General features: G+C 47.7%; 1 protein-coding gene across 1 annotated transcript in view; it reads left to right on the top strand.

Annotated features, from left to right (window-relative positions):
* The window catches only part of GRID1 (glutamate ionotropic receptor delta type subunit 1), a 660,665-nt gene that overhangs the window by 385,546 nt on the left and 260,877 nt on the right, over positions 1-14,242 (top strand). Inside the window, exon 5 of the mRNA XM_065919920.1 lies at positions 13,073-13,126. Coding sequence (XP_065775992.1) covers positions 13,073-13,126 — 54 coding nt within the window. The remainder of the gene's footprint in view (positions 1-13,072; positions 13,127-14,242) is intronic.

The following is a 14,242-nucleotide window of genomic DNA, read 5'->3' as shown; positions in this document are numbered from 1 at the left end:
TCTCCTTTGGTCTAGTGGAATTCTCTCTCTGTATGGCCTGTCAGCTTGTTTTACTCAAGGGTGGAGCCTGAGACTGCCTCATCTCCATGTGCAGCATCCTTCCTGGCACCTGGTACCTACAAGATGCCCTGGACATGCTTGCTAAATGGGTATGTGGGTTCTGCTGTTGTCTCCCTCTCACCTCATGGCTCTTCCTGAGGATGACACCTCCTCTTTGACTTCTCCATCCCACTGATCTCATTAATCCACAGTGTGGATGAGTCAGGGAATCCTGTTTTTCTCCCTGGGGCCTCCATCATGCCCTGCTCTTTCTTCAGGAGGCCTGTGGAGTGGATTGCTTTCTAGCCTGAAGCTGCTTACTTCTGCTGGTGGCCCTTCCCCTGGGTCTTGTACTGCTAGCTGGGCACTAGCCAGCACTTGGCCCTTCCCTGGGCCACAGCCAACTGGTACCAGGGAGGACAGAGTCAAGATGTATCATGTCCACCCTGAATGACCACTCAGGGAGGGGGTGAGCCTCTCCTGAGCTTCCCGGTCCTTTGAGTCTGTTAGGACTGATGGCTACTCAAGACATGAGGACAGGCTGTTTTGTGCTATTGTGATTTGGGCTGTGCACTTGGGCTCTTCCTCCTGGGCAGCTGCTGCTGCTGCTAAGTCGCTTCAGTCGTGTCCGACTCTGTGCGATCCCATAGACGGCAGCCTTCCAGGCTCCCCCGTCCTTGGGATTCTCCAGGCAAGAGCCCTGGAGTGGGCTGCCATTTCCTTCTCCAATGCATGAAAGTGAAAAGTGAAAGTGAAGTCACTCAGTCGTGTCTGACTCTCCGCGACCCCATGGACTGCAGCCTACCAGGCTCCTCCGTCCCTGGGATTTTCCAGGCAAGAGTACTGGAGTGGGGTGCCATTGCCTTCTCCCCTACTGGGCAAAGATGATGTTATTCCTGTCTGTGACTCCAAAGAGCTGACCATTTAGCTATAAACTGTTAATAGTTTGTAGGCGTCACTTTCTCCTTCTATTAAGTTCAGTTCAGTTCAGTTGCTCAGTCGTGTCCAACTCTTTGTGACCCCATGAACCGCAGAACACCACACCTCCCTGTCTTCTGTCACCAACTCCTGGAGTCCACCCAAACCCATGTCCATCAAGTCAGTGATACCATCCAACCATCTCATCCTCTGTCGTCCCCTTCTCCTCCTGCTCTCAATCTTTCCCAGCATCAGGGTCTTTTTAAATGGGTCAGTTCTTCACGTCAGGTGGCCAAAGTATTGGAGTTTCAACTTCAACATCAGTCCTTTCAATGAACACCCAGGACTGATCTCCTTTAGGATGGACTGCAAGTTGGATCTCCTTGCAGTCCAAGGGACTCTCGAGAGTCTTCTCCAACACCACAGTTCAAAAGCATCAATTCTTTGGTGCTCAGCTTTCTTTATAGTCCAACTCACATCCATACATGACCAGTGGAAAAACCATAGCCTTGACTAGATGGACCTTTGTTGGCAAAGTAATGCCTCTGCTTTTTAATATGCTGTCTAGGTTGGTTATAACTTTCCTTCCAAGAAGTAAGCATCTTCTAATTTCGTTGCTGCAACCAATATCTGCAGTGATTTTGGAGCCCAGAAAAATAGTCAGCCACTGTTTCCACTGTTTCCCCATTTATTTGCCATGAAGTGATGGGACCGGATGCCATGCTCTTAGTTTTCTGAATGTTGAGCTTTAAGCCAACTTTTTCACTCTCCTCTTTCACTTTCATCAAGAGGCTCTTTAGTTCTTCTTCACTTTCTGCCATAAGGGTGGTGTCATCTGCATATCTGAGGTTATTGATATTTCTCCCAGCAATTTTGATTCCAGCTTGTGCTTCTTCCAGCCCAGCATTTCTCATGATGTACTCTGCATATGATTTAAATAAGCAGGGTGACAATATACAGCCTTGACGTACCCCTTTTCCTATTTTGAACCAGTCTGTTGTTCCATGTCCAGTTCTAACTGTTGCTTCTTTTAAGAGGCTATCTAAATGGTCACCTTCCATGGTTGTTGCAAGAATTACTGACAATGTAGTTGAAGTTTACATTTTAGAATAAGTTTGTCATAGTTCATACAGAAAATCTGGCCATGGAAAGATGATTGTGTATTTTAGGCAAGAATTTCAGAGGGCTATAGTAATGCTCATGTTGGGCATTTTATGTTTGTTGATACATCAATTTTAACGTACAGAGGCTTTGTACTTGATAAGAAGCCATCTCAAAGGCTGTGAAGCAATTTCTGTTGTGGATTCTAAAAGAAGTAGATTCCTCCTCCTTCTTTTCACTGAGTTTTGCCACACCTTCTCTTCGTTATTCCCGAAGACTGTGGAGCCCCGCCCATGAACTCTGAATCGTTTTCAGGGGATACAGAACCCCAAGCCGAGCACCAAGATGAGCAGCTATTGATACCCCAGCTCCCCAGCCCCCTGTGCCCACCCCAGCACAGGGTGTATCCTGGGTTTCCTGTGTCACGAATCAGTGACTTGTTTTCTGACAACTCCTGAGCCAGGGAACTCCTCCCCAGTACCCCGAGGAAGAAGTGCTTCTTGTCTCCAGAACTAAAAAGAAGAGATTTTTCTTCTTATTTCATTCTCCCAAAAGTCAGACTCATAAAAAAGAATACAAATTACACCCAGCAGCTCTTATCAGCTTGGTAAAGAATTGCTACTTTCAACTTTATTGCCTTAAAAAGAATTCAAACGCTTCCATCTTTTAAAAACAATTTAGGTTGAGAAAAGAAATTCGATATGTGTGCAGAAACAGCCTGCCTGGCACTATTTGAAGGGGTCATGGTGTTAACCTTGAACATTGATGCTCTAATTGAGCAACACAGACAGTGTAGTTGTTCTCCCAGTGGATGTCCCACTGTGGGTCTCAGACTCTGGGGCTGACAAACTACATGTGTGGAACAGGCCTCTGAGGTATTATGTGACCCAGTGGCAGGGGAGGGACTTTTCTGCCTCAAACAGTCCCCATTCTCTCCTTCAGCAGCATCTGATGTTGTGGGTCCCTGAAGCTGGACTTTGGATGCTCCGGAGAAGGCAATGGCACCCCACTCCAGTACTCTTGCCTGGAAAATCCCATGGATGGAGGAGCCTGGTAGGCTGCAGTCCATGGGGTCGCTAGGAGTCGGACACGACTGAGTGACTTCACTTTCACTTTTCACTTTCATGCATTGGAGAAGGAAATGGCAGCCCACTCCAGTGTTCTTGCCTGGAGAATCCCAGGAATGGTGGAGTCTGGTGGTCTACCGTCTATGGGATCGCACAGAGTCGGACACGACTGAAGCGACTTAGCAGCAGCAGCACTGGCTCAAGCTCCAGTATGAACATGCAAATACCTGTGGGAGGGCGAAGAAGAAACATTTAATCAGTTTTAGACTTTGCTTTGCTTCTATCTGAAAATCATTTGAAGCTGGATCTGAACAGCAGACTGTATGAGAAATGGTTCGATGCTGCCACCTGCCACCCAAGATCAGTGTCCCCTGCCCCCTGGGGGACCACGTGGTGAGATTGTTCACAGCCCACTGCAGAACTGACGGCTGCTCTCATCAAATCAGACTGAGTGTAAATAAGCTCAGAAGCCATGGCTTTACTGTATACCCCAATCCCCCAAATGATTATGGAGACGTGGCCAAGGACCAGGGATACCTTTCTCCTCCATCATGACAGAAAAGTTGACTCCCACCCCCTCCCATCAGGACAGCTTGGGTGTCTGTGAGAGTGAGAACATGGAGGGTCTAATTTGGCTTCTCTGCCCTCCAGGTGGCAGGGAAATTATGGACCATTGATTAAAATCCAAGTATCCATCAGTTGCTACTCATCGGTACTGCCTGGCTTCACTTCTTCAAGTTGATCTTATTAAACAGATCGTGCCTGCGAGCAGACTCCATTTCATTTTTCTGCTGATATTAATGCTTCTTCATAAATTGTCCACATGTAGCATATTCTCACTTTTTATTACAGTCAGTTGCACTTCCAGCACAGCCCTGGAACCTGTCTCTATTTCATCTGAAGGATCAACAAATGACCTGTAATGAATCTTAATCCCCCAGAGGCCGTGAGCTGGCCCTTCTGCCCTCTGTACAAAGTGGGAAGGCAGTTTCGAAGAGCTGTTTTTCTCAAACTTGGTAAACAGTGGGGACCAAGGCCAGGGATGTGTTGTGATTGACTAGGAATTGTTAGATCCGTTGGGTTTTTACATGTACTTAGTCCATTGTACTTTCTTTTTTTCCCCCAATAGCAACATAATAGTTTTTCTGAGATCAAAGCAAGTGTAAGAAACAAATCTCATGAACAACACTTTCTCTCTAGTGTGATAGTAATATCTTTTTAAATGCCATTGATGGACTAACCAAGTCCAGAACTTATTGTGTTGTTAGGCAGGATATAGGATATTTTAGTATATGTGCTGCCAAAGCAAGCACAGGATATAGGATAAATGGGAACTTTCATCAGGAGGTTCAGAACTCAGCAGAAGTGAAGAAATGATTACATTCCCACAGAAAAGCTCTAAAATTTGATTATGTTTCCATCAGCTTCTAAAGGTCACGATATCTTGCATTTATCTATCTTTCACATTCACTTCATTTCATTCTCAGGTTCTCTCAGAGTTGCAGAGAAAGGGTGCTACTTTCAAATACTGGCAGGACTTACTTTGCATGGCACAGTGTAAACTGGAACTCAAATGCATATTGATACTGTGGGAAGTGAGGACACAGGTCTCATGTGTGTGGGTTTCCATTAATTTGGTACCTACTGTGCAAAACTATGGTTGCCTGTATGTCAATATCCCTTTGTGCTGTAGTGGGCTTCCTACTTATGCCTCTGACATTCCTCATACTGAGCACCTGGAAATATGCAGGAGTGTGGACCCACCTGTTCATTCCTTCCATAGACATTTTTCTGAAGTTCATCGTCTGCCAGGGCTGTGTGGTGACTGCATCAGACCTCAGCCCTTGAGGAGCTCACTTGTTGGTGAGGGACTGAAGGCTGCTTTCCATGTACAGAAACCCTTTGCCAATCAGAGGACCACTTGACTCAGGAGTTCTGGGGAAGGATGGTGGCAGGAAACTCCAGAATCTGGGACCCAACTTTACAGAAGTCTGTTTAGCTCCACATGCCAGGCCTTACCACTATCTGCATCGCCTTCCAGCTCAACTGTCGATTTTGCATTAAACATCTACAAAAAGTGCCAAGAGTGAGTTTGTCTTTGCTCAGTTCCTGAGTCTGCACAATATGCTCAAAAGCGCGTGCACTCTGGTGTCTGAAAGGCTGGATTATGCTGCCTCGGCTACACTGACTTGCTGGGAGATTTCGGGGAAGTTTCCCCACTTGTAGACTCAGAACTTCTGTCAGTGGGCTGTCTTGAGGACCCAGGGAGGCTTCACATGCAGAGGGCTTAGCTCCGGGTTAGGTGGAAGAGTTGTTCAGTGAGTATCAGTCATTGGACCCAGCATGTAAGTAACTCTCACCTCCATCCAGCCTGGCCTAGCCAGAGCACTCCCTGCATTCCCAGGCTACACGCTCAGATCTCCTCTTCTGTGTCCCAGAGTTACTTTTGGAAGCTACACAAGATTAATTCTGCGACACCTTCCCCAGATGGCCTTGTGTGGCTGGGATACAGGACCCAAGATTCCTCAATGAGATCTGTGAGTAAGGATGGAGCCAGAAGAGCTAAGGAGTAAGAGTAAGAGGAGCCATGGGAGATGTTGGGAGGGGGAAGAGATGAGGGGAAATCCACCAGTTTTCTGGTGAAAGCAAGGCCCCAAGGGGTTCTGGAGGCAAGGCTGGAGTACAGAGGGTGAGTATCTGGACCAGAAGCTCAGGCCCTTCTCCCAAGAAGGCAGCCCCTGGGAAGCAGGGTGTGCCATGATGCAGCTCAGTGCTAACTGCCCTTAATGGGGTTCCTCATGGTAGTTCTGGGCATATCTTCTGAAACTTGGGCCTCCCGGTGACTGCTTTACTGGTTTCCTTGGGCTCCTGGGGACCATTCCTTGGGCTCCCGGGACCATCTGTAGTCTTGCAACCAGCTCCTCCCCTTCCTTGCAAAGGGGAGCATTGCACTCCATCATGCTCCAGAGGGGTGACATTGCATAGACAGAATTGTTCCTAAATAGCACGCTGTTGCAGAGACAGCAGTGGGTCTTTACAGTTAGCTCCATGTCTGTTCTTGGGACAATGCCAGGCCTTGGGCTCCAGGGGGGGACTGTTCTGAAATGTTAGAGTTGGGGTTTTAAAAAGATGCTTATCGTCGACAAGCTTTCATTATCTCAGGCTCCCAGTGTTGGGGGAGGGGGATGGATACATGGCCAACAGTTAACACGTACATAAATAGTCAGTGGCATTTGCACTTTGTAAAATAAATCCTCAGTGATGTTGCTGGAAGGCTTCCATGTGGAGGTTTTTTCCACTCCATTTAGTATTTCTTGAGGCTAAGATAAAGTGAAACAGGCTCAGACTTGAGAAACGCAAGTGAAACAACGGTCTCAGACTTAGGAGGACAAGTTAACCTGGGAAGCTAGGCACCATGACTCATAAGGGTATTTTCTTAGATATGAAAAAAGAAAAGATTGGTTTGTTTCCATGGTCAGAGGGCCAGGCCTGAAGGCTTATATACTTGCTCTAATGGGTGACCAGGCTTTTGGGAGAGCAGCATGATCATGGGGAAAGAACACAGGTTTAGGGGACAAAAGGGCCCAAGTTCAGATTCAGTCTCTGCTCACAGAGGGGCCTATGCAAGTCTGAGTCTAGATGTAGATCTTAGTTTCTCTGCTGTGAAATGGGAATGAGAACTTTCCTGGCTCCTTTGGATACTGTATTCACTTTATTCAAAGTGAGACCTGTGGCTTGTGAAGTAGATGTGTTGTACTGAAGTATCTGGCTGGTGCTTGACAAAAGCAGATTCTTCTCACTCTCAGAAATGGCTGCAACTTGGTCCTGCATGAAAGGCTGAGAACACAGGACCAAGCTGGAGCTACTTCTACTGATCCTTTGGGACCTCTGTCTTCTCTGCTTCCTTCCAGGCAACTTGTATATTAGTTGTATATTAGGCAACTGATTCTTACCTTTGTGTGGGCAAGGGGCCTCTTCAGCTCCTTCCAGGCAAACAATCCCACACATCCCATTCTTGGCTGTGCTTTCTGTCCAGAGCTTTTGGGAACCAGGTGCTGGGGTTTGGTCTGCATCTAGTTCTCTATGGAAACTGTGGGATCAAAGTAGCTGGGTGGCCAGGACAGGATCTAAATGTTCCCTGGTAGGTCTGTAGGATCGCATGTCCCATGTCACTCATACCCCAGCTCTGTAGATGCCACTGGCCATGGAAAAAGGCTCCCTGAGGTTCAGACAGGGGCTGCTGCTCACAGATGAGAAGACACATTCCCTTCCTCAGGTGTGGGAAGAACAACTGCTTTCTGCTTCCTTTAAGTGGGGTCAACCTATGACAGTGTGCTTATCAGAACCAGGGCAGGTGTCCAGTTCAGCCTCTGTGTGCGATGTTCCTTCCCATGGCTGCCTATGTCCACCATCCCAGCCATAGCCTGGGCTACATGCCACCTAAGCATCTTGGGTCTCCTCTTCTATTCACAAGGGGTTAAAGCAGGAGTCAGCATGATTCTTTACAAGTTTCCACCTCCTCAGTTCTTCTTCTAAAGCTCTCTGCTTGCCAGTCTATTGAGGGAACCCAGGAGCCAGGCCTTTGGGCTCTGATGGTCAGGCATGGCCTTTTAGGGACTCATAGCAACGACCTAATCAGGGCTCCTTTGCTGTTACTACAAGCAGCCCTTGGGTTCATTGAGACCTAGTTTCTGGGGCCCACACATCTGTGCAGAGCTCCTGCAATTGCTCAGGACTCTCTCTCCTGCTACTGCAGTCTTTAGTGAGGAGTCTCAGTTCCCCATTGCAGGAGAGAAGCGTGGTGTGAGGAAACCAGCTACCCTACTTGCAGTGGGCCAGTGACCAGGAACCCACCCAGAGCAGAAGGTCAGGTCTGCTCCCTGCCCTACTTGTGGAATGAAAGGGCTGCCCTTTATTTATCTAGCTGACCCAACACTCCTCTGCAGATGCCAGCAGTGTTTTCCAGCAGTAAACCTGTAGCATGGCTGAGATGACAAAAGCAGAAGCACACTTTGTGCTGCTTTGAAGGGTCTATGAACTCAGGGAGGAGGGGTGCTCACCACCCTTGCATGGTGTGCTTATTATTGGTCTTTAGGCCACTTTGGGCTCTGTGATGTCATGGGATGAGACTCCTGGCTCTCACCGGTAACCAGGAGAATTAGAACAGCTGCTCTATGTGGCTAGTTCTGTCTACTGAATGAAGAAAAAAGGAACACATGAGTAATTACTGTGTAATGTATAGAAATGTATAGAGATTTCTGTATATTCAAAAAAGACCATCGAGTGATAACCAGGCAAGAGATATGAATGAAAGGAAGGGGGAGGGTCTTCATGTTCACTGATCATCCATAGTGAGCTTCTTTCTGGGATGGAAGCTTCAACTTAATTTCATTTTAGTTCTCCTAGTATTTGTAAGATGGGAGGTTCTTGTCTCAGGTTGGGTTCCCAGAAACCAACTTTGATGTGAGAGTTTGTGTGACAATAATTTATTAAGAAGTTTTCCCAGGGGAATTAAGAAGAGCCCAGCAAGGGAGTGGGAATGTGGATCATGGAAAAAGAGGCAGCCAACGAGGGTGGTGAGTGAGGCTGTGTGGGCTGATCCTGCAGAAGGAACCCGGAAACAGTTGAGCTTACACTCCAAACAGTCCCCATAGTGGAATGGGGCAGCTGGGGTTGGATACGTGGCAGCTCTAGTCTTTAGTGAGGGTGCACATTTCCTTGAGTGCCAAGGAAAGTTCCAACAGTTGGTCAGTGTCTGCCATTGGCAGTGGATGCACATGGAGAGCCAGTGGGTTCAGAATTCCTAATGAGATTTGAGGAGGCCCAGGGCACAGCATCAATAGTACTGCCAGCATCTCAACACCCTGCAGGCATGGACTGCTGCTCAGAGAGGTGGAGTAGCTAACCCAGGAGCACTCAGCTAAGTAGAGGCAGGCCTGGGATTTGACCATGCTCTGCCTGCCTGCCTTCTTCTCACCTCCTGGCTCTGAGGTAAAAGGGAGATCTCGGGTGCCTCCACCTGCCTCACTTGTGGCTGAAGAAGATGAGGGAAAGGTATTTAGAAGGGGACACCATCCACTGGGCTTGGAGCATTTAGGGCTCTTCCCAGGGAGCTGGCAGCAGTTCTCCAGTCATTGGGGAGGGGAAGGTGTTCTTGCGAAATCTGCAGTTGCGTCTCCTTCTCACCAGCCATCTCAGCTTCTGTGTGAGTTGCACCCTCTGGAAAAGGCTGCAGCCAAGTGCTATTTATCTCCATGTGGGGAAAAGAGGCTTAACAAATTAGCTAATTGCTAATTGGTGAGGGAAAGTAGGACAAGAAAGTTGGCCAGTTGTCCTTTGGGGTTTTCTGATCAATTCTCTCCAGCATTTTCTTCCACACATGAGTCTGAGACCAGGTGGGAAGATGCCTTAGTGCAGCCAGGGCTCTCACCTGCTCCATGGGATGTCCTGGAGACTGAGGTCCTCTGCACTGCTGGCTTCTGCAGGGACAGTGGAGGACCTCTCACCTGTACAGGTACACCTACATCCTCAGATTCACAAAACTACACATTCTGGACTAGAGAGCTCCCAGCTTTGGAGGCTAAGATTCTGGGCTCAGAGCTCTGAAAGAACACGGTGTCTTAGGCACATTGACCATTCCTAATTCACTAATTAGGATTCCAAGGAGTAGGGCCCCGGGGTCTTCCTTTTAAAAAGCTCCCTAGGAGGTTCTTACATGCAGCCAGACTGAGACTCATGGCTGCAGAATGCCAGTGATGATGGAGTGTTACCCCTCACCCATGGTCAACCTCCATGCTGATATTCACATACCATTCATGGTCCAACTATCTGTCTTCCATTCAAACATTTCTTCGATGAGACCTTGCTGCTCCTGGGGTGGCAAACCATTCCATCTTGAACTCCTTGAAAAGTCAGAAAGTTCTCTCCTATATTGAGTTGTTATCTGCTTACCTGAGCACTGGAGACCTTGGTCCTGAATCAGCTCTCAGAGGCTGTAAGGATCAATTCCAGCCTCTCTGCATTCCTGGACTGTCCCTGGTGACTGTAATTGGCCATCAGTTTATACTGTCCAACTCCATGACCGCTTCCAGTCTGCAGTGCCCTCCATCAAGCAGACTGACCCACTAGTCAGCTCCCCAAGGGCAGCACAGAACTTCTAGCCCCTGCCTTTTCATGGGTCTTCACTTTCAAGTCTCATCTCCCCATGTGCCCTTCTGCTCCTGGAAAATAAGTGTAGGGCTTTGAGTTCAGCCTTGTTCAACTGTGTCTCTTTAGATTTGGCTCAGTGTTTCACTTTCTCAGATGTCATGACACCCCCAGCTCTGTATCATGTGCAGATTTGATGAGCATGTTACTGGTTGTCCTCCACGTGAACATTAACGAAATTCTGAGGTATCAGGAATGGAGGCAAGTCAGAGCCTGGCCATGTGCTGCAGTGACTTCAGATTACCTGTATCACGTTTCCCTCCCCACCTCCTCCTGGGCCTCTGAGCTTCTGAAGATGTTCCTGATAGTCTGTATATTGGGAGGAAGGAAGCTATAGGCTGGGGGGCTCTCCCTTCTCCACCCTGCCTGAGGGTCTAAGGGTTCCCCAGAGAGCCACTGACTCCGAAGTCCCTATGCCTTCTTTGCAGTTTGGTTTAAGGAATTTGTAGAATGTAGAGAAAGGAGTCTTCAGTTCATGGCCCCGCGAGGGACCCAGGCGTAGGGCATGGCCTCTTTCAGAGCTTCCTTTGTCCAAGTGCAGGAGACAGAATGCTTGGTAACTCCTTCCTCTGGCTGGGAGGGAGCGGCCAAGGTATTCTTAGATATAACTCTTTTATCCCGGGGAATAAAGCTTTTCATGGGTGCCTGTCTCTTAAGAGAAGGACTCCTGTGACCAGAGAAGACTCTCAGAATCTAAGAATGTAGATGAGTTGAGAGGTAAGGATGGAACTCACAAAGGATGGGGATGCACACTTTCCATTGCTGCTTCCTGGGAAGGGCTGGGACTTCTGTGGACACTGTGTGTGTTTTGCTGCTTCTTGAGACCGAAATATTTTACTTATATAGGCAGACAAAAGGAAGCAAGTGCTATGTACATTTTACAGATGAGCAAACAGAGGCCAGAGTGGTAAATGCCAGCTGGTGGAGGCCATCCCCTCCAGTCCAGTCTGGACTCCTGTCCCCACTTGTCTTCACAGGGGATGGTACCTTTTCATTTATAGGCTGGAGAAGGAGCATCTGTGTCCTTCACCAATGACCACCCTTAGTGTCCAAAGGATTGGGATGCTAGAGCTGGCCTCGGCATCCCCACAGGCCCTATTTCCGTGTGCTTATTGTGTTGACCCGCAAACGTGTTCGTTCCTTGCAGAGGTGTGGTTCTCACCGAGGCCCTGTACAATGGCAGGGCCATATATGTGCTGGGTCACTGGAGCCTGAAGGCTCCTTACCCCTCTATGCCTCACCTGTTAAGAAGAGTGAATCAGACCTCTGTGTACTGATGAGGAAAAGATATTCTTCATATACTGATAAGTCAAAAATGATAGTTGAAACCTGATGTGTGTTTCATGACCCCATTTTGATAAGAACATCAGTTTGATAAGTGTATGCAGACACATGCAGACATGACTAAAAACTTCTGGAAGGGGCCATTTGGCATAGTCTCTGGGGGATGAATTTGGAGGGATACATGGGGAGTTGTCACTACTTTAACACATTAAAAAATGTGGTAGGTTTATGGGATAATTTTGAACATTTGCTTTCTTCTGTATCTTTCCAAATAAATAGTAATAAAAATTTCATTATAAAAATATAAAAAATTTAAAAATAAAAGAGAACTATGATCTGAACGCTCTCCCAGGTTCATAGATGGCCTGGCACATTGCCTGGCACTTAGTAATACTTGGCACGTGCTAACTGTGAGTATTCTTATAGGACAAGTTGGAAAACTATCAATTCCTCCTCTTTTGTCAATCTACTTACACTTACTCTTTTTATTTGGAAAACTACAGAAAAATTTAAATGTTCAAAATTATCCCATACACCTGCTCCATTTTTTAATGTGCTAAAGTAGTTGGATTTCCAGTCTAAAAAGGGAAAGAGCACTCCTAAAAACATATGAGAAGCAAAATAAGTAACTGGGTCCCATCTGCCTAGCTCTCCTATCCTTCATTCATATGTTCAACAACAGTATTCTTTATATATTGAACACCGACTATGCGCTGGTTATAGTGGAAGGTTTTGAGACGCAAATGTGACAGTCACAGGTGTGGCCCTGACCTCATGGAGACCCCAACTGGTTAAAGGAGATAGACAATAAGAAAAAAAATTAGCTGAAAACTATTCAAGTACAAACAGGGCAAGTGCTATAAAGAAACAGAACAAAAAGCTCTAATAGAGAATGGTGTGGGGTGCGGGTCACTGCCCAGGAGCAAAAAAAAGAGCCGGTTCTAGGGTCCTTGATGGGTTCTTTAGAGCTGAAGGCAGCTCAGAGCCCTGGCTGTGAGCCGCCATCTTCCTGGGTGTTGTTTAGCTTGGCTGGCCATGCTGCTGTAAATCCCTTGTTCCAGATTCCTGAGTCTTTAGCCTTGGGCAATGATGAGACATCCCCCACCCCAGTAACCCTCCAGGAAAGTGTTTGCAGGCAATCTCTGAGATGAGAAAGGGAGGGATGTCCTCGCCTGTGGCCCTGTGATGCCTACAGGAGCTGTAGCTTCTAACCTTGCTCGGGGCTGGTGCACGCGAATTCCAAAGAACAGCAGGAAATCAGATGTCCATGTTCAAATGCTGCATCTAGTAGCTAAGGCAGCCAGAGCTGCCCCAGGGGGGACGGCGTGTTTTGTGAGGAAAAAATCCTCCAAGAACAATGTTTATCAAACTCCATCTCAGCAGTCATCCTGTGTGTCTGCCAGCTTCTGGCTTGCTTCTGTTCATGTTTTTTTTTTTTAATTTCTTTTTCTCTGCAGGCGGTGGAGACCAACCTGGCTTCCAAGGACAGCCACTGGGTCTTTGTGAATGAGGTAAGAGCCCCAGAATGGTGACGGGCGTGGTTGACACTGAGCTCCCACCACTTAGGAAAGCACAGAGTGACCCTGGCAGGCTCCACTCTGACTCGGGGTGCTGGAGTGGATCCCAGGGCTTCTCTGAGCGAGCCAGCAGGTGAGAGAGTTGGACGGGGCACGCCAAGCTGCTCACCTGGAGCAGGTGGGAGCCAGGAAAATAGTGCGGATTTGAGTCTAGGAGGAAGTGGTGTCAGGCATGAGATGTGCTGGGTGAGGGGAGGTCACCGGTCAGGGCTCAGAGACTGGAGAGATGGAGGCTGGTCAGAAAATGGGATGCAGAGGGGATATGTAAAGGAATGCAGAATGGGGTAAGAGGCTGCACTTCTTGTAGGAGCCTGAAGGTGTATGTGGGTTATGTGACTGTGTGTCTGTAAGAATGCATGGGTGTGAGTGTGTAACTGTATATATTTGTGAGAGTGTGTCCGGATGTGTGTGCATTAATGCATGCACGTCAGTATGTGTATATGTGTATCTGTATAGTGTATATGTGTATATGTGTATCTGTATAGGTGTGTGTATCTGTATAGGTGTATATGTGTATATGTGTATCTGTATAGGTGTGTGTACACACCCCACCCTGTGCAGCTGGTCAGGTAGTGGGGTCAGTGTAACCTTTTAAAGGGGTAAATGGTAAATCTCTCCCCCAGGTGGCCTTCCCACTGGATTGGGCCCTGGGAGGAATGGGGACATCGAGGTTGCCTGGTGGGGTGGTCTGCTTTCCACCGCTTACACCCTAACTGGCCCTGGCCTGCTCATGCTGCAGATATTACATGGGACTGGCCTGTAATAACATGCCCTAGCTTCCCTGAAGAGCCCCCTCTACCTGCACATCCATTCAGGAAGCACCCTCTGGGACAGTGCATATGACCCCAGCCAGCTATTAATATAGCTGACTCTTAAAAGTGCTTCCTGGCACGGATTTTCATCAGCCCGTGGCCTTCCGTTGCTCCTAAATTAACTGATTGATTTCTAATGGCCACATTCTAGAAGATGCAGGATTTATTGTGCAGGTAATTTATGCTTTTATGATGTGTGTTTCTTCATTAGCTCAGTGCTACCATGGCTGAAGGAGTT

The sequence above is a fragment of the Muntiacus reevesi genome, chromosome 2 (assembly GCF_963930625.1).
Source record: "Muntiacus reevesi chromosome 2, mMunRee1.1, whole genome shotgun sequence".
In the NCBI taxonomy this organism is placed as follows: domain Eukaryota; kingdom Metazoa; phylum Chordata; class Mammalia; order Artiodactyla; family Cervidae; genus Muntiacus; species Muntiacus reevesi.
The sequence above is the reverse complement of the archived record's forward strand: the minus strand, read 5'-3'. Positions and strand labels throughout refer to the sequence as shown.